This window comes from Neolamprologus brichardi, chromosome 7 (genome assembly GCF_056152115.1).
Source record: "Neolamprologus brichardi isolate AB-2024 chromosome 7, ASM5615211v1, whole genome shotgun sequence".
In the NCBI taxonomy this organism is placed as follows: Eukaryota; Metazoa; Chordata; class Actinopteri; order Cichliformes; family Cichlidae; genus Neolamprologus; species Neolamprologus brichardi.
The window spans coordinates 68060658-68081911 of NC_142110.1; the positions used below are offsets into that span (position 1 = coordinate 68060658).

The 21254-nt window shown below is 45.0% G+C and overlaps 1 protein-coding gene across 1 annotated transcript in view; it reads right to left on the reverse strand.

Annotated features, from left to right (window-relative positions):
• LOC102782872 (neuronal acetylcholine receptor subunit alpha-7-like) overlaps nucleotides 1–21254 on the reverse strand; it is a 58674-nt gene extending 37420 nt beyond the window's left edge. The window contains exons 1-4 of the mRNA XM_087844233.1: nucleotides 19812–21254; nucleotides 18931–19701; nucleotides 13811–13950; nucleotides 4315–4359 (exon numbers count right to left, since the gene is read on the reverse strand). Of these exons, the coding sequence (XP_087700359.1) occupies nucleotides 4315–4359; nucleotides 13811–13950; nucleotides 18931–18988 (243 nt within the window). The 5' untranslated portion in view covers nucleotides 18989–19701; nucleotides 19812–21254. The remainder of the gene's footprint in view (nucleotides 1–4314; nucleotides 4360–13810; nucleotides 13951–18930; nucleotides 19702–19811) is intronic.

The window sequence follows — 21254 nt, forward strand, 5'->3', positions numbered from 1 at the left end:
GTCTTGTTATTAACATGTGACTGAAAATAAAATTTATAAAAAAAAAGAAAAAGAAAGAAAGCAGCATATGCATCAAAATAAACTATTTCCAGCAGTGCAATATGAGTCCTAAGCATCCCAGAAACCACACAGAAAGTCATAAAGTCAAACATAACTTTTAAAAACACCAGTATAGGCTTTTAAGGCCTACAAGTAAAAAACTACAGTTTCCGCGAAAATGACGTCAGTTCCGGTTTCGGGCAGGTCATGGCGGACATGTGATCGTTTGCGCTGACGTCTATTCCAATGTAGGAAGTGTTACAAACAGCTGATCGGATCGGCAAAGTGTGTTTCTGGAATATTATGTTTTTGTTGCTGCAAGTGCTTTTTATGCAGTTTTTGCAAAGCTATATGTGGAAGGAAACTGTGACCGAGGACAAGCTGATGGCAGAAGATGTAAGTACAACTCCTCTGGTTTCATATGCAAGAAAATTATTGCGCTAGCTCACGTGGTTGCAGAGCTACCGGGATTTAAAAATAGTTACGCAAAACGGAGCGTGCTGCTCTGACCGGTTTTAAAGGGTTAAGTACAGATGCTTATTAACACGAGTATCTAATCAACCAATCACAGGGCAGCATGTGATTGCACACTTATGATAACAACTTTTATTTTACAGCAGTTTTACTTTTTTTGCCCTGAATATTGAATCAACTCTAAACATTTTTATCCTCATCAGTCATTTTGACGTAGTGATGTCATGACAGTCATCCACCTGCGTGTTACATTGTTGCATTCATCGTGGAAACAAACGGATGTCATGTGGCTGTGTGAGGACGTTCAGACCCAAACGTAGGACAGAGGCGTGGAAGTCAACGCGATCATTAACGCTGATCACCCAGGAAATAACAAAATACCAGCGTCCCAGTTTCCAGCGACAGAGATGGCGACCAGCGGGGAAAACCGTACGTGATCGAGTACAGCTGTCGCCAGGCCATCTTCCATCTTTGTGTAACTATTTTTAAATCCCGGTAGCTCTGCAACCACGTGAGCTAGCACAATAATTGTTTTTGCATATGAAACCGGAGGAGTTGTACTTACATCTTATGCCATCAGCTTGTCCTCGGTCACAGTTTCCTTCCACATATAGTTTTGCAAAAACGGCATAAAAAGCGCTTGCAGCAACAAAAACATAATATTCCAGAAACACGCTTTGCCGATCCGATCAGCTGTTTGTAACACTTCCTACGTTGGAATAGACGTCAGAGCGAACTATCGCATGTCCGCCATGACCTGCCCGAAACCGGAAGTGACGTCATTTTCGCGGAAATGTAGTTTTTTACCATCAGGGCCTCATGAGCCTATACTGGTGTTTTTAAAAGTTATCTTTGACTTTATGACTTTCTGTGTGGTTTCTGGGATGCTTAGGACTCATATTGCACTGCTGGAAATAGTTTATTTTGATGCATATGCTGCTTTTTTGCAAATTTGCATTATAATATTTATTTTAGTTTTTCCTGCAGTATATAAAAATTGGTGTATTTCAAAAATAAAACTATGAAGACACTTAAAATAAATTTCCTGTGGTGGGAAACTATTTTGTGCAACTTTTTTGTATTTACAGTTTTGAGGGATAAGCCTCTTAAATTTCTCTAACTAGAAATATATGTTAAAAAAACATAAATTTTTTTGTAGTTTATTGCACTTTTTTGCAATTTATGTAATTACTATGCACTTAATGCAGACATATTATTAAAATTTGGGCTATAATGGTTGTATTGATGTATAGCAACTTGAAATGCTCCCAAAAATGGCTCCACAGCATGTATAAATATAATATAAGCTCTGGCGGACTTGGTTCTATGGTAGGTCTTAAAGGGTTAATGAAAAATCATTTTAAGTGGAGTAACAGCGTCTCCCCCGTGCTTTAATGAGATTTCTGCATTTTTCTGTGTTTACGCTCCTTTATGCTGCTCTGAGTCTGTGCGTCTGGGTACAAACAGCTCGTAAACGAGACGAATGCTCAACAAAATCATTGCAGAATAAACGTGAAAGCTCTTTCCGACCCCTGAAGGAAGAAATGTGATCCAGGAGGCAGAAAAATTCACTCTTACGGTGAGTCAAAGTTTCTCGTCTGCCAGGAGGAAACGAACAAAAGCTGCAGGAACACTGACATTAAAAAGCCTCCCAGCTCCAGCTGCAGAAATGTTTCTCCTCGCTTAAAGACACTCTTCCCCTTCACAATAAAACCCTGAACAATGACTCCAGCAGAGGAGGAGGAGGAGGAAGAGGAAGAGGAGCTGAAGCCAAATTAAATTAAGCCAAAACAGTCATTGGTCCTGGGAGAGCCTCTGGGGAGGAACCAACCTTTCCATCCGAGAGGAGCAGATTAGGCCGGATTAGTGCAGCGCCGCCGTGCAAACACACGTTCCACATGCCCTGATATGAAACCTAATTAAATTTGGACAGCTGTGTGAAATGGGCTTAAGGAGCTCTCTTAATGGATTCCTGCGCTCGCCATTAGCTTTGACATTCACACCAGAGTCAGCCCTGCCCGAGGAAAACAAAGAAAACTGGCTTTCCTCCGAGCGAGACCGGCGAACAGTGAAGATGTAAAGCGTCAAAGAGCAGGAGGTGGCGAGGCTCACGGAGCATTCGTGGAAACAGAGAGGCGGCACTGGCGCTGTATCTGGGTCAAGTGGCAGAGCTGGAGTTCATCCTCTGTGGAAGGATGGGGCTGCAGGCTTTGACTCATCGTCAGCGTTTACTCGTTTTATTTTGCCAACAGTCAGTTTGCTCGCCAACCCGACTGCCACCGATACTCCCGCCTGCGACGGCTGACGGACGCCCTGCTTTAACTCTCTGTAGGTGACGGCAGGGGGAGGCTGGGTGGAGGGCTAGCTCATATCTTGAGCCGCTGATGAGATAACGAATCCTCCGGCAGTGAGTTATGGATCATTACACTAAACTCCCCCAAAAAAAGGGACGTCCGTTTCTAAATGCCAACGCTGGCACAAACATACCCTCAAGATAAAGTTTGACATGTTGGGAAACACACGGATTCTCACTGAGGCGTAGAACGCGCTCAGCCTCGGCTGCAAATGTAAAAGCATATAAAAAAGACTCGAAACTACAAAGCCACTGATGTTTCCAGCGTACCTGACAGGTAAAGGCGGCTCACCTGAGCACCACAAGCATGAGCTAAGAACATTAATAGATGTAATATTCATGTGCATCTTTATCAGTGTTGGTCAAGTTACTTGAAAAAAGTAATCAGTAACTAATTACTGATTACTTCCCCCAAAAAGTAATCCCGTTACTTTACTGATTACTTATTTTCAAAAGTAATTAATTACTTAGTTACTTAGTTACTTTTTAAAAACACGATTTACAACCTGAATAGGTGATAAAGTGATAGATCTTTCAGCCCAATTCTACTTTTTCTGCATAATCATCATACAAAATGTAATCAAATGGAAAAGTCTCTTTTTAAAACTTGTTTTATTAGTTTTAATCTTTTAACTTTATGCATCAAGCAAACATTTAATTATCTGCAACATTCTCTGACTGGAAGAAATTAGTTTAATATTTAAACCTATTTTCTGCACATTCCAGCACATAAAATAAAATATTTTGTGTGTTTACACTCAGTCTTTCAAATAGATGCAAGTAAAACACAGCAGAAAATAAATAAAATCAAAGACTAGCGGTCCTGTTGCTCTATTTTCACCTGTAAAGCAGGAGTGGGGTAGGCGGAGGTTTACCCTGGTGCAGGTGTGCAGCGGTCAGTGGAAGAATCCGCGAGTTTCTCTGTGAGTTTCCCATTACGTCGTAGCTACTCGCTGCTTGTTTGGAAGTTTAGGGGTTTTTTCGCTGTAAAAAGAAGTTTTCTTCCCACGCACAACGGACACTAATGTTTTTGTCACTTTTTATGGAATCAAACTCAAAGTAAGGTCAGTACTTCCACGCTTTAAACGCTGCACGCTCATACTCTCTCTGCACTCGATATATGATCCATTGTTGATCTGCACACAGCTGTTGTCACGAACGTCGCACTCGCTTACGTCACTGTCATGAGACATTCTCGCAAAAAAATCACGGTTTTAGTAACGCAGTAACGCAGTGTTCCTACGGGAAAGTAACGGTAATCTAATTACCGTTTTTGCAATAGTAATCCCTTACTTTACTCGTTATTTGAAAAAAGTAATCGGATTACAGTAATGCGCCCATCTCTGATCTTTATACAGTCAGTGGGTTGAAGCTGTGAAAACTACAGTTGGTGTAAGAACCGTCTGCACCCTTAAACGATCATCTTAATCTTTTACCAGAAAACTCACCAGCTGTAGCCAGATGTTGGTGGTCAGCACCTGGTTCTTCTCGTCCTGAAACAGAAAAAGAAGAAAGGCGATCAACGCCTCGGTTACAATGAACGCTCCATCTGAGAGGTTAGGATTGCTTTTCTACAGGTACAGTTGCACAGATGTTGAATGATGTCATTCTCTTGGCTTTGGGGTGGTGACCCCCACCTCACACTGGGGCAGTTAAATGAGCCTGTGAAGTGGGGTGAAGGAGGATTAGCACCCTTGAGTCTGAGGTGGGTGACGTGGACCCACCCTGGACCAGCGTTTAGGTGTCTCGGCATCCTGTTCACAGGTGAGGGGAGCTGACAGCAGGTTTGATGTGGCGTCAGGTGTGATATAAACGCTGCACCGCTCCGCTGTGCTGGTGAGAAGTTAATGAGAAGCTGTCGATTTACCACCTGTGTCACGAGCTCTGAGTAGTGACACAAAGAACAGTTTAATGCAGCGGTCTCCAACCTTTTTGGCGCCACGGACCGGTTTATGCCCGACAATATTTTCACGGACCGGCCTTTAAGGTGTCGCGGATAAATACAACAAAATAAAACCGAAAAAAAGAAGATTTATTCATAACACACGTGAAAAGACCCAGGAAAACAGAGTAAACGATAAAAACGATAACAAATTAACGCTGAAAACCGATAAAACCTCTGAAAACTGCACATTTCACACTTGAGCCTCAACTCTCGCGGCCCGGTACCAAACGACTCATGGACCGTTACCGGTCCAAGGCCCGGGGGTTGGGGACCGCTGGTTTAATGGACGCAGGTGGTGGAAATAAGTTTTCTTTCTCCCTTAGACACAAAGTGATCCTTCATTACGGAGCGACTCGGAGTAAAGCTGCTACTTTGTTGACGTGGTTCAGGTGTCTGACCAGGACGAGACGAACATCTGGGCCTCTCTGCCTGGAACAACGCCCCCCCGACCTGGACCGAAATAAGAGTTGTGCTACTGGAAAACCAAAAATGTGCCTTTGGTGATTAAAGTTAGGATTTAATTTTACAATAAAACCAATTCTGCTCTGTTGCACTTTGAATACGTTCCTTTCCCCGACTCCTGTGAAGCTTCACAGCTCAGTTTCATCAGCAGAGATGCCCGACGGCAAACACGTTACAGACGGATCCAAAGAAAGACACCCTCACAGTGTAGACGGCGACGTGGCCACTCACTGAGATTATTCAGACGAGTCATAACAGGTTTCTGCCCATCATGCTGATGTTCTTATGCACCAGCTGCAGCAATGCTGTCTTCTAACAGATAATAGTCACATGTTGTCACATAAATGTGGATAAGCCGCAGGTTTGTGTCACACAGTGGAAAATTGTGTTTTTATATTTTGTTTTGGATCAGACTGTGTGTCGATTTTATTTGCATGATTTTATTGTAATAGTGATATTGCATGATTTTATCCCCATATTTTTAGTGTGTGTTTGGTGTTGTTGGACAATATTCTTTTTATTCCACTGTGGATTAAGCGGACGATTGTAGGCACCTGTGAGGTGGGGGCGTTCCCCGAGGTGACCTATCAGCCGCCAAACTGACTTAAGGGAGATAGTGAGCGCAAAGACGGGAAGGAGAGACACACGGAAAGTGAAGAGCTGGAAACAAAACGTATGAAAAGAAGGACCTCCGGCCTGACTGTGGGGCGCCACGAGACATTCGGCGATCGGCCAGCATAACCTGGCGATCCAGTCCCGACGGACAGAATAGCGACCGTGGGAGGCGATGCGTGAAATCCACAGCAGGGCAGGGGGACGCCTTTGCCTGCATCTGGCGGGGCTATGAGGGAAACGTGTGCAGGTGTGGAGAACGGCTGGACTGCACAGCCGCACACCGTCAGGCGGAGATCGGGGCCTCCTCTCTGGTCTTCTGCTGGCAAGCTTCACCATCCCGGGAGAGGAGTTCCTCTCCTGTCTCTTCCAGCTAAGGAACATTTGCCCGCGTGTGGCTGGACGGTGGGAATAAAGGACTCTGAGGGGGAAGTTTTTAGCATATGGAAAACATTCATTTAGCTTTGCTTTTTTTTATAGTTATTTCTGCCGGCAGGGTTTTTAGCAGGTTGCAAACACTGTTTTTATTGCATAGCGGCGATTTTAGCTTGTATTTGGGGTTCTGACTGTGTTTTATCCTGAGAATAAATGGTGTTTGAAGCCAGCTAAGTTTCTGTACCCACTCACTCCCCTTTTCGCTTGTATGTATACAGACGTGGCGGTGAAGATTTAGGTCCAACAGTTTAGCGGCTACATTTACATGCTGGAGACGTTGGTTTGTGTCCTGCTGGTACTTTGATGTGTTCACTCACTGGTTATTAGTAGATGCTAGCAGCACTCTGAAGCAGGGGAAATGTTGGTGCTGGAATAACAGCGGTGGCCACAGAGCTGTTTCCTCAGTGCTCTGAACCAGAACCTTCTGCATAAAGAAGTCGGCTGCAGAGACGCAGAACTAACAAGTTCACAACAACTTTGCACATGAGGATCCTGCTGCTGGCGACTCAGAAACTCAGCTGAGTAGGATCAATTTTATGATTTAGTTGAATATAAAATGGCACAGATAATCTATAAAGCACAAAATAACTTGCTTTGCCCCAGTGCTCAGAAGCTGTTCAAAGTCAGAGAGAGTCAATGTGACTTAAGGGGAACAGATTTCTTTAAAAAAAACAAGATAAGGACAAATATAAAGCAGAGATGTGTTTCTGTTAGAGGAGTTAACCTGTGGAATCGTTCTGACAGTGATTAAAAAAGGTGGAGTTCATTTTCCTTGTTTAAAAACAGGTTTAAAAATAGAGTATTAGAAAAATATATAAATCAAGAATGAAAAGAGCAAAAATAATAAAACTGAAACTCTTGACTGTTTTGCTTTGATGTAGTTATCTAAGGTGGAAAGTTTGTTTGTTTTTGCTTTGCTTTGTTTTATTCTTTGCTTCGAGCCCTGTGTACAGGAGCTGCATGCAAAAAGATGTTTTGTTAAAGGGTTGGCGTAATAAGTAAATGCTTCAGCCAATACCTTTAGATTAGCCTTGTCTCGTGCTTTCTTGCTTTGTGGTAGATCTTTGTTCTGTATTCATTGAGATATTTGAATGCTAATCAATCAAATCAAATCAAATCTCTGCTTCCGTGGGGGGGTTATGACATTTTCACAAAAAGTACGCAAAAAACAAACTCTGGGTTTGAGTGGCGCGAGAGGCTCGGTGGTGAATCTGGAGTCACATGCGCTTCATGAGCGAGGGCTGGCTGATTGTTCAGTGACAATTTCCCAAACAGTTAATAAACTTTGCTGATCATAAAAACTGGAGGGACATGAACTCATGTATTGGTGATTCCTACAGTCTCAGGTGAGTTCAGGAAACAGGTGTTGATCGCTGATTATCTCCAACTCGGGTTCATAAGGACTTTGATGGATTGTGCGGTCATCTTGGCCAAAGATGCTTTTGAGTTAAAGGCGCTTCTGTTGTTTGCATATGACTGAACCCTCCTCTGCAGTCACGGTTAAGAGACAGTCTATTCTCCAGCGTTTCCTTCGTCCCTGTAAATTAATCTTAAACATGTGGAGCGCCGGCAGAGGGGAGGATGAATGCGAATAATGTCACTTTGATGAATGTCCAGCCCGTTAATACATTCTCAGGCAGCCGAGCGTACTGAAAGAATTAAAAGATGAGGATGTAAGCAAGTGGCCGGCACGCTGGAGGAGGGAGAGTCTGCAGAGGGACGAATATTAAAAGTTTAAGGACTGACCTCCAGTTACTAACGAGTATTATCTGTATGCTGAGCTGACTGCAGCCACATGGAAAACAAAGAGTATGCTTGAACAAATAAACTCTTTGAAAGAACGCATACATTTAAAGGTCAGACAAGTTCTTTCTTGCACCAGGAAACCATATATTAAGCAGGAAATTCACCCGGAGAGCAGATTGTTTGATATGAAAAGAAGCTAAAACTTGATCCCAGGATCTGCAGGACGTCTGCAGTGGTTACACAATCGCTCCCACTATGCTCCTGCTGAAATGCCTGCAGCAATGATCCAAGAAAACTAGAAAACTTGTGTAATTTATAGCTAAACGTAGAAGTTATCTGCCATTAAACTATGAAATGATAACGTTTATAATGCTTATTCAGTTATTGCTATGCTGGTTGTTTGGTTACGATTAGGAAAAGCTCGTGTTTGGTTACAGTTACAGTTGATTGCAGTCAAACGTATCCTGTTTTCTGACTCCAGCTGTGTAATCCTCGCTGCGATGGCAGTCATAGAACAAACCTCTGTTTACCTCGACTCCATTTCCTCTGGACGAGGCTGTAAAGTGCCGGAGGCGTCGTCTCTTTCCTTTGGGTTTTCATTTCTTTGATGCTGACAACAGTTTCTCTGACGATAAAACACAGGAACATGGTAGCAAACCCACCCGTATGTCTTTTTAATAGGTTAATTACACATTTTTAAAAATCCATCAATCTGTGCTGATGTCACCTGGACCCACAACACCATCGCCCTGGTAACAAAGGCCCAGCAGCTGCTGCACTTCCTCCGTCTCCTGAGGAAGAGTAACATCTACAGCTCCTCAGTGGAGAGCGTTTGTACTCAGGGACCACGACTGAGAGCAGGAAGGCTGCACAGAGGGTCATTAACACCACCCAAAACACTGGAGGCTCCAGGTGGGGCACATAGGACACTCACACAGACTCTGTTCAGACCTTTTGCACTTCTTTCAAGCACTTTGAATCTCTAATGTCTCCAAAAGTTGCTTCTGTTCATCTGGACGTAGCGTTTTCTGGGAGAAACGTTTCGTCACTCATCCAGGTGACTTCTTCATGTTGCTTTATCCTGAAGAAGTCACTTGGATGAGTGACAAAACGTTTCTCCCAGAAAACGCTACGTCCAGATGAACAGAATCAACTTTTGGAGATTTATTTTCCTGGATGATTGAGATGCATCAAGATGTTCTCTAATGTGCACCTCTCTCTTATGTTTGTCTATATTTCTCCTGTTTTCCTGCTGTCTACTCTTTATATTTAATTCCAGCCCAGTGGGTGTGGTCACCCACCATTTCATTGTACATGTACAATGAAAATAAAGTGCTATTATAAAAGAAAACCAGGTACTCTCATACAGTAAGGAGCCACAGTAGCAGCAGCCTGACGGAGAAACCGGGGTTGCCCTTTTCTCAGCCTCAATCTCACCTGTGACTCACAGACCAGACGACCAGTCAGCCAGAAGGAAAACCCACCGGTGTGGATATAAAACTCGGGAGCAATGGGGCAAAACGGCAGCAGCTGTGAAATGGTGCTCAGCAGCTGATGAGATGATACGAGCTGATGAAGCCCAAAAATCACAGTGGAGGGGGGTGTGGAGGGGTGGGGGGGATGAGAGACTTACATACTATTATATATATTATACAGCTAAATGATAAACTTAACCATCAGGTCATCAGATAACAGTCCATCCTGTAATCCTGGACTGTAAAGTAAGTACTGAGACTGGCTGCTTTAGCTCCTCCCACTCCTCTGATAGGCTGCCCCTCACATATTAAATATTTAAACAGCAGGTAGGATGGCACTTTATCCCATCGCCCAGAACCAAGAGTTGAAAAGACTGAATGAAAGTGAGTTTTTATAGAGATTGCTGCTCTTACTGTGTGTGAATGTTGATGTCAGGAAGATGGAGGCAGGTGGAGGTCCTGCTGGTATCCAACAAGAAGATTCAGCAGAGTACAGATGATAAACGAACAACCTGATATCCAACCCTGCAGCATCTTAAATCTGTAAAACAGCTGCAGGAGATCAAAAGCTGCTCCTGTACTCAGCTGAATCTGATGCTGTGTCGTTATCTCGTATTAATAAGTGGTGATGAATGAGCGCTGAGAAAGGATCCTAATGTTACGAATGAAACCGCGTTTCCCAGAGGAAAGATGAAGTCTTTTAAAAATGGATGCAGACTGATCAGGCGAGCTCAGATGGGCTGAGACGGAGAAAAGTGTCTGATGAATGGTACCACGAAGAAATAAATGATGTTAGGAGTGGATAAGGACTGGAGTCGAGGAGAAACCAGCAGATAAAGCAGAGATACTTTAGTGGGTGATTAAAGGAAAATGGTGTTTTGCCCCAAATAGCAAAATTGGTATGGTCCGGATCTGGCCCACACAATGTGCTTACACATGGCCCACATGCGGCCCGCAAAGAATGACGGCCCTTTGGTGGCCCAGATCAGGTTTACCAGAGGTGGCCCACACATGGGCCAGCACAAGGCCAGTTGCAGACACACTGCTGGCCCTGTGCTGGCCCAGAACAGTTTCAGCTCTGGCCCCAGATGTCAGCCTAATATGTACCTTAATCAAGCCATGTAATAACAACATAATAGTGCAGAAGTAACATGACGAAACTCTGTTCAGACACTGATTCTTACACAGCACTTTTCTTCTCTCCCGGGTTACAACATGCCACATTCACACACTTTCTCTAACCTGAGTGCTCTAACTACACCCACACACATTCTCACTCTTGACATGCAGACTGGAGCAGCCAGGGATCGAACCACTAACCTTCCAATCAGTAGGTGACCCGCTCTACCTCCTGAGCTACAGCCACCAGTGGCAAAGATGAGTAAACCGTCACTAGGTTTTGTTTGTACACTCACAAACCTGTCAAACCTGCATTTGAAACGTTGGCTACCATAGCAGTGTTGCAACATGGCATTTGGGTCTACTAACTAAAATAGGAACATAAATAGTGGATCATTGCCAGACCTGGCCCACATCTGGTTGACATACACTCTACCATGACACCAGTCAGTCAGAAGTGCCAGCTTGATGCCAGATCTGGGCCAGACCTGTTTTCTATGAGCCTGGGCCACATAAACCAAACCACAATCAGGCCACAATCAGGCTATTACATAAACAGTGCCATCTACGCCAGGCCTGCCCATATCTGGATGACATACCACTTACCATGACACCAGTCAGCCAGAAGTGCCGACTAGACCAGCTTGCTATGTGGGGCAGTGAATGTTGAGCTGTCTACGTGATGAGACTGCTGGGTCCATATTTCGGTTACATCCTGGTACTTTGGGGAGATCAAGAACCCAAAAACAAGTTCAAACTTAGGATTTTGGATGTTTTCCTGTTAAACTTGAGTCAAACCCTCAAGCCTGTAACTTTCTATCAAACACGTCGCCAAGGGAAACGGCACCTTTCACCTTTGGGGTGGAAAAGCACCGTGCCGGGATGGTTGCTGCCAGCGGTGCAGCGGCGCGCAGACAGAAGTGATGCTGGAAAATCCTCCTAACAAAACCAAAGCACATGTTTGAAACGACAGATTCGCTTCAGATGAAGCTGCAGAAGTGAGAACTCATGACGTCAGGTAATTAAACGCTCGGCTTCCTGCCAACTTCACGCTGAGTCATTTATATCGATTAAGAACCTCATCAAGCCCACGCAAAAATACGTTTCCCTCGCCGTGTGCTGTGGAACGCCTTCGTCACCCCTTTAGCTAATTAGCATGTTCCTGCTAACGGCGAGCTGTTTGTGAACTCAGTTAGACTCAGATTTAAACAGTATTTCCTACATTTGTTCCTTATTCAGATCCACATTACTTGTTACCATGGCAACAGCTATGCTTCCTGAAGCAAAGAAAATAGAAAACATTAAAGAAGCAATCAAAATGAAAACAAGTAGCTCCAACAACAACAATCGTTAAAGATCATAAAAAACAAAAATATTATGACTGGTTCGATTCCTGAAACGAGCCGGCTGCTTTCTCCCTCCTCACCCGACCTCCCCCCCCCTGTCCAATCCTTTGCTGGCGCTCCCTGCTCCAAAACCCACACTGACAGGAAGTGAATTTAAAGTTCATGTAAATACCAACGTTGTGTAAAGATAAGCTGTACTTTGTCACGGTGAGAGATTTAGGTCCGATTCCGGTTTCATGAGTAACTTGTTTCTCCGTGGGACTGTGGCGCCCCCATAAATTCAGACAGAGGGAATCAATGAGATTTAAGGAAGGAGGCGGGAGCGATGAGAGACACTGTGGGGGGCGCTCTCCACAATCACTCAATCCAAAACCCTCACACATGCAGAACAGCACCGAGGCCACGCCTGGGTCCATATGAAGGTGGAGCCGCTGCACGTGGAGCACGATCGCATCTCCTCTGTGTGCACAAACACACACAGACACGAGCGCAGACCCATGAAACACACACTCACTGCACATCGGAGACAAAAGGCAGTTTTAGAAAGAGTGTGTGTGTGTGTGTGCGCTTGTTGTCACATGCCATGATAGATGAAAGATGAAAGTTGCCTCCTGCTGTGGGCTGCTAGCAGGGTGCGGAGCGAGTGTTTGTTAAACTGGCTGTAAGATGTGCGTGAGGTAGCAGCGAATGAGCTGAGCTCGTTTAGTTCCTCACAGCATCCGTTTGTTTGAGTTTATGTCTCAGCCTCACGGTCGGGCCGCGCAGCAGGAAAGTTCATCCCTGAAGTCGGGCTAATTGGAGCAAACGTCCACTGTGAACCCGCAGAAACAGTCGAGGACTGGGAGCTTTTAAAGTTTGTTTGTGTGAAAAGCAGAAAAGCAGTAATCTGAGGTGCGTCTCAGATGCACCAAAATGATTGTGGCTGTGGACAACAAGGTTCAGCCAGTCGGCCACTGAGTGGAGTCAAGTTGGCAGTTATATGCAATCTGTTTGTGATAACACACAATTAACTGTAATAAATCTGCAAAAATTGGATTTTTCTTCTCAGCAAAAGCAGAAATTCACTTTAAATTCCTCCACAGTGACGTAGCTGCAGCGTGTCGGCGACCCATCTGAGTTTATTCATTCAACTCTACACAGCAAAACATTCAGTGCAAACACAGATGTGATCTGGATATTTCTGCTCCTGCTTTCCCTCCCTCCCTCATATCCTGGTTAAAGTGTTCATAATAGCGTTAGAAGATCACAATACCAGATCTTCATTGCATGGTTATCATATGATATGTCATATGTTGCCCTTAGTCACAATCATCCTTTATTTATTTGATTTATTTAACTTTATGATTTCACACTGGTTCCCAGTTAGACCTGCAGTCATAGTTACAGTGAGGAGGCAGCTGTGAGTCACAGCGCAGAGTTTATCTAAGGCAGCTCAGATGCTACGATACAAACAAGAAGCAACAGACGACGAGGAAGCTGTGATTACACTGATGTTTACATATCAGTTAATGTTATTATTGGTACAACATGTGCACCAGTACATGCACCAGTACATGCACCAGTACATGCAACAGTAGCTCACACTCTTCTAAAGATCCCCTTTAAGCATTTCTTTCTTGGTCCTGTATGAAGTCATCTAGTCTCTGATCTCACACACAGATGCCGTATTAATAGGGATATATAATAATAGGGATATATATATATATATAATAATAGGGATATATATATATATATATATATATATATATATATATATCTGGATTATTAACAGTAATAATGTTCATACTGAAGCAACAGTTCTTACCACGTCCATGATCTGCAGCAGGCTGAAGCTGAAGTGGACGGTCAGGCTGTGGGAGTCATTGCTGACCGGCCGTTCTAACGGGTTGTAGTTCTTCATCAGCTCCTTGTAGAGACGCCGCTGGTACACGCCCTGCAGAGAGCCTGGAGGGAAACAGGAACGACTGTCGTCAGCACGCATGAGCGCTCCAACAGTGTAACTGAAGTGGAGCCGGGTAAACCACTGACACTAACACAGGCTTTCTCTCCCAGTTTAGCAGCTGAGAACCACTAAAGTATTCTGTGGAGCTGCCCAGACTCTCCTCCATCCCCATCCTGCCAGTCCAGTTTCCTGCTGGACTTAGAGGTTGCTTTGACTACATCGCTCACTCTGTTCCAGGTTTTTGTATAATATAAAAATGAGTTTGATGATCTGAGACATCAAAGTCTGACAAATATGTGAGAAATCAGGAAAAGGCAGAGAACTTTCCCAGCACTACATTTGTTCCACATTTCTGTTCATTATCTGTTTTGTACGACTGAAGTGCTGTAACGCTGGGAGTGTCGGCAGGTCGTTAGCGGTGCCTCTTGATTGGCCGATGCAACTGAGCGGCTGCTTGAAGTGTGCAGAGCTCTGAATCTGCCATCGGGTGAGATCTGTGACCCACGTCTGGTCTGACAAACATCGATTTCACCACATTTCTCTTCCTTTTGTCACCTTTCATCTGAGGCAGCTCAGAGACCGGGGGTCTCCAAGGCTCCGAGGAGACGGATTACATCAGCCTTGGTGGAGATGAAAGCTCACCCGGATGACTGACAGGTGCTCGGTGAGACCTTGGCCGAGCGTGGGGGGAGGGGGGGCTGACTGTCAGGAAATAAGCTCCAGATAACAGAAATATTTTCTATTCCTTTGTCTGCGTTTCGTGCTCTGACTGCTCAACTAAAAAAACCCAAACGCTGGTGGAAGTCAACAAATGAAGGATCTGAATTTCTGAATGAACGTAAGTGAAAATAAATGATTTTATTTACCGTCAACATGAAGAACAGCAGAGCTGTGACTGTTACAGTGATGCAGCAGCTTGATCTGGACTTCTGATCCTCGGGTGTATCATACGTTTGAGTCTGTAGTCCAGTCTGTTACTTCAGTCCTGCATTTGAAGCTGTTTCTGTGTCAATCTGCAGGTTTCTATTAATAGAACTGTTGTTTCTATTTCCCCCACGCTTTCACGCCTGCTTTATCTTCTAATATTTTCTCTCTTCATGGTTTATATTCTCATCTTGTTATTTGAGTCTTTTGTTCTTGGTTGTAGTTACTGTTACTAACGCTGTGTTTTTGTCTGTGGTCTCCTGTGTCACGTTAATCTGGTTTATCCTCATTCAGTTGTGTCTTACTTCCTGTTTTACTTTGATAGCGGCGAAGTTAAACGTTCCCTGTGTCTCTTTATGTTGTCTCCACCTGACCCGTGGAGGCACGGACGCTGCAGGTCTGATGGAAAGGTGTTAGGACGCACAGAGCATCCTGACGGATCCGTTTGTCCAGCACGTGATTCTGGGAATCTGGAGGCCAAGTCAACACCTCAAACTGGTTGTTGTGCTCCTCAAACCATTCTGGAAACATTCCTGCTTCCAGTGCATTATCCTGCTGAAAGAGACCACAGCCATCAGGGAGCACTGTTTCCATCGCTGCTGCTTCCTCTGGCTCACCGTCTTCCCATAATGCATCCTGCTGTCGAGTGTTCCCCAGAAAAGCGGCGCACACGCATCCATCCAGCCTTGGTGATGTAAAAAACGTGATTCGTACAAGGCCACCTTCTTCCATTGTTCTGTGCTTTAGTTCTGATGGTCAGCACGCCCACCTTGACTGGTCTGCAGCCCCATATGCAATAAACTGGTGCTGTGTGCATCCTGACACCACCTGACATCGACAGTTTGAGCTACAGCAGCTCGTTTGTTGGACTCGTGCAGACTGGAGACATCTGACGAATCTGCAGTTTTCTACATGTTCTGACCCAAACTGTCACACTGACCCATTTCTCCTGCTTCTCCCATCATTTCACAGGTTCTTGTTCCCTGACATGTCCCACCCACTAACAGGTGCCAGGATGCAGATCGGTGTCATTCACTCCACCTGTCAGCGTGTTAAGGCTGATCGGTGTATCGCTCTCTGAAGAGCCTCGCTCTTTGTGTCTCGAGCTTTTGTACGTTCTCCTCATTAACCTGCATTAAACGCTCGACTCCTGCTGCCCGAGTCAGCGACACAGCCAACTCTGACACTCATAAACACATGAAACACAAATATGGACTCTAACCGGTCACGTGACTGATGTAATGTTGTGTAGGAGAGCTGATATGTAAATGTGTCAGACCGCTCTAATAAAAGCCTTTCATGCTGTTCCAGCTGTGGCAGCCCAACCCTGCACGCTGCATGTACCAAACCAGTTCTTTCCCTTTGTTTTTGGCATATTTCTCCAGTTCCAGGTGTGCATGTTCACATCAAACATGACCAAAGCTTCAGATGATGAGCTCAGTGTCTGCACAGTGAGCCAAAAGCTGCAGACTGCTGTAAAAACTCTATTCATCACCGTTTTTTCACCCTTTTATCTGAAGTATGTTCTGATTGGGGATTTCCTTAAGTGCTCTGACGTAAGGGAGGCGTCCTGCATCAGTCTGCTCGGGGTACTGGACTGTGGTGGTTTTCAGAAATCTGCATATCACAGCTGACCTGCAGCATGTGTAAATGCAGAATGCGTGAAGAGTCGGTGCATTCAGGAAGCTGCTGCTGCGCCACATGCATTCATTAAAGACAAAGGAAGGAATCTGAGTCTCAGCCAGCTGTGAACAACAAACAGATTCTTCAAAATCCCAGATTATGATAAAGGAAGCGTCTGTGGAGGAGATGGAAGGAGCACTGAGCAGCTCATGAATAGAAAATGAGAGTGAGGAGTAATAAAGATGAAGAGAGGGCAGCTATGACGAGTGGGTTGGTCCTGGTGACATACATGTGGAGGTGTGGAGATGTCCAGGAGAGGTGGACTTTAACCAGACTGTTAATGATGATTTTGGAGAGCTGGAGGATGATGAGGAAAGCAGGAGCACTGATACTGATGTCTGATACATCAGGGATCTGCTCTGAGCTCCTTCCTGTTTGCAGCGCTGACAGATGAGGTCGAGAAAGAGAAGCAGGCGGAGGAGAGCCTGGAGAGGTGGAGGTATGCTGGGGAGAGAAGAGGAATGAAAGGAAAACGGACCGTGTGTGAATGAGAGGTGGAGCGGCGCAACACAGAGAGTGTCGCTGCAGGAGTTTAATACCTGGAGTCAACCATCCAGATAGAGATGAAGAAGTGGGTGGAGATGAGTGTCAGGGCAGATTTGTAACAGAAGGAGAGAAAGGGGAGGTTTCAGGATGGTGGTGAGAGCTGCTGTGATGAGTGGAGATCAGATTTAAAGGGAGAAGCAGAAGTAAAATAAACGACTGCCTGCACGATAATCCTCGAACCTTCAAACGTCATTAAGAGAAGGTGGAGACAGTTGAACAGTGAGGCGCTGCAAGGACGCCCCGCAGACCGTCACTCATCAAACGGGAACAAAAGACGTTTTATTAGCTTTAAAAAATGTTTATTCTTCTTAGGAAACGACCAAGAAAACAGGATTTAATTGGCTGAGTTATTGGAACAGCTGTGAAAGGTCAACATTTCCTTTGAGGAAATAAAATGTCAAAAGATTTAAAGCAGCAGCTGCTGAAGACGACGTCTTTAAACCTTAAACTGAACCTCGGAGCTGATTCACAGCGTAAATACCAGAATCAGCACAGAGACGTGAAGTAGTTCAGAACGTCTTTTTCTAAGAAGACATTTATGACCCCGATTTTATGCAAACGAGCTCCTGCAGCAGCGAATAATCTGAAGCCTGCAGCACCCGATCAGACTGAAGACGTCCATGTGAACAAATGATCTGTAATAATACGCAGGCTAATAGAGAAACTGTAAACCTGAAAGAGTTGATACGAAACAATCCAGATATGAACTGGTGACTTTTTTAATCTCTTCTACGAGATTACATTAAAAATAATCCCACAGAAACACTCTGCTACCACAGTGACCCGGCAGCTCGTTTGAATCATGAAAACCTGATAACACAGCCCCATTTAATCTCCACCGGACCAGTCAAACGTCTGCCTAATAACCCAGTAAAGAAACAAAACACCCTGACTCTGAGTGCATAAAAGTTTAACTGCATATTTAATCCTTGAGATGTCTGATAAGAAAAAGATTGCAGCGACACTCGAGACTGGGAGAAGGTACAAACAAAGCTAAACTGAACTGGAAGGAAACTGGGAGAAAATAGATACGAAACGGGACAAAGAACGTGAAAAAGACCTGAACACAGGAAACACGTACGCTGGGAAACAAACACAACAGAAGACCCGACAACGACTGACAGAAAACTCACACACTAACTCCACAGAGAGGAGACGAGTGACTAAACATAACCCACAAGCATCGCAGGAAATGTGAACAAAACCCAGGAAAACTCTGCTGCACTGCTGTGACACGTGGCTGAGCGTGGATGTGTCAGAAGAAGAACATCAATCTGATGAAGACACAGTCAGAGGTCCAGCTTTGCGTTCTTCTCCTTTGAAATGTTCCCAAAGACTCACGGTGGCCCAGACGGGACCCTTTGACAGCCTGCTTCTGGCCCGCGGGTTGCATGTTTGACACACCCACCCGTGGAAATGTTAATGCACAGGTGCATTAACACCTGGACTGCAGGAGGATCACCTCACACTGATTCTCCCTCAGCAAACAGGACGCCGCACGCACAAACTTCTAATTGAATCTGCAGATTAAAGTTTTTGATTCACTCCAAAGACATAAAATCTGATCACAGCGTTTGTTGTTAAACGTTTATTCTAATCAGATCAACTTCTTATTCACAGTCAGACTTTTATCAGTTTTAACCTGTAAAAGAAAAATCTCACGTTCTGTTTGAAAAACGCGTCTTTGAAACGTCTGCATGTGCATCAAGATTAAAGCTGGAGAGCTGGTTAGTGCACAGCTCACAATTCTTAATCCAAATAAGTGTCCTCACAGCCATAGACGACCTGTGTGTGTGTGTGTGTGTGTGTGTGTGTGTGTGTGTGCCTACCGTGGATGAAGCTGCACAGCGTCAGGATGAGCGGGGTGAAGGCGCGAGCGTCCATCATCAGCAGCGAGTCTCAGAGAAGCTGAGCGGAGTTCCTCCTGAACCGACGGCAAACACGGAGAGAATCAACAGAGGGTTCGCTCTGAGAGGAGACGGGGTTGCTCCTCCCCCCAAAAAGCATCCAAAGGAGTAGATTCAGCAGCCGGAGACAGCGAGGAGAGAGAGAGAGGTCTGTGAGTGTGCGCACATGTGAGGACAGAAACGTAGAAACAGTCATAAAACTGAGCAACAGAACAACCTTCATCCACTGCTGGATGTTTAAGAGTTTGTAGTGTTTTTTTTCTTTTTGTTATCTGGGATCTGTATGATGTCATCGATTGGAGATACAGCTGTGGCCAGAAGTTTCCATCCCCTCATCTCAGGCTTGCATGTTGGGCTTTTAATCACGTCTTTGCACTGTGGTTTCCCAGGGTGGATGCAGGCTCAGATATATCGATCATATTTGTAGAAATGTCTCTGAGCTGCAGCTCGAGCACAGTGCTGTTGGCAGCTATGAACATGAACTCTGATATCTGACACTCTGAAGCTGCGTCGTCACCAAAACCAGTTCTGATGTGTGTTTGGATTTTTGCTAATCCACACAGAAGCATCACACGGCTTCATCGACACTCAAATCTTTTAATAACGATTCATTTGTGTGACAGCACTCGTTGGATTGACCGGCACTGCGAACACGTCCCTTTGCCGAGGTCTGGAAGAAGTGCAGCCCTGTCACTGTGAAACGAGAGGAAAGTAGTTATAACCAGGATCAAGCTCACCATGAACAGGAAACTCCAGGAACACCAGAGACAAGAGGTGAAGCTTTCAAACCTAAAAACACCAACCGTCAGGCTCTGTTCGCTGTCAGGGACGTTTCACTCAGTGATGGAGCAGTGAGGGACGATGGCTACTTCTCCTCAAATCAGCACATAATAAATAAGATTCAGTGTTGTGGCTGAACGGTGCAGCAACACCTGGACTCTTCATCGCTCAGCTTTCACACCTCACTGAAACCAAGTCTCAGGGACTGACAGCCTGAGGTCACCTGCAGAGTCCATTCACACGTCTGACCGCAGCGCCATCACCGACACGGAAACTGAGAGACGTGGTTAAAGAGACGCCTGGAGGAACAAAGTCACAGCCAAGTTCAAACATGTTGCAGAAAAGAACACGAGATCTCCTGTTCCTGTGGACGATGTTCAGCTTAAATTAAAGTTTCAAATAAGTGCATCAGGGTGCGCACAACCAAAGCTGCAGAGCCTCACTTTCTCACAGTTTTTCTCTTTTGGATCTGTGTGATGTCATAAAGAGCCTGGTGCTTTCAGATACTCCAAACTGGTGTTCAAATCTTGACCTAAAAGGGGAGGAGCTAAAATTATGGATGTGATTCAAACAGCCCGCGGTGGCTGACGACCCTGCTATAAACCCTGCACGGGGTGGCTGTAGCTCAGGTGGCAGAGCGGATCAGCCACTAACCAGAAGGTCGGTGGTTCGATCCCAGGCTGCTCCAGTCTGCATGCCAAATATCCTTGGGCAAGATACTGACCCCATGTTGCTCTCCGATGCATCCATGGAGTGTGAATGTGTATGAATGTTAGCTACTTAGCACTTAAACTTAGAAGTGCTTGTGTGATTGGGTGAATGAATTAGCTGTATAAAGCGCTTTGAGTGCTCGGACAGAGTAGAAAAGCGCTATATAAGAACCAGTCCGTTTACCAAATAAAGATTATTATTGCGGCTGTGTGCAGGGAACTTGGGTCTCGTTGCCTTGGAAATGGTTCCCTCAAAGACTCGTCTGCAACCACCCACAGTCAGCTGCAGCTGTGGCAATAACACACCTGCTGCTTTCAGCTTTATAAGAAATCGGTTTGTGATAATGCAGAAATTATCTGTGAAGAATAAGCAAAAAATCTCACATCTGTTGTTGTCCTTATATACGTAAATTCACATTAACTGCTCAGACCTAGATTAGAAATCTGCAGTTCAGCCTCTGTTGCAAAGACAGCTTCTGCACACATCTGTGCAGACTGACATCCACAACGCTGACATCCACAGGTTGCATGCTGAACTTCTGAACAACCGTCCCCGCCAGTAAAATAAATTCAATGCAATGACCGTAACCTTTGACAGCTGGAGGATGTTAAGATCTTCCATGAGGACTGACGGTGGTGTGGGAGCCTCAACTACATCCTGCCAGCTTCTCACATGTAAGCACAAGCACCTTTGTCTGCACTGCATGGCATTAAAGATTAGGCTCCTCACACACGGACACGTGTGAAGGACCTCAA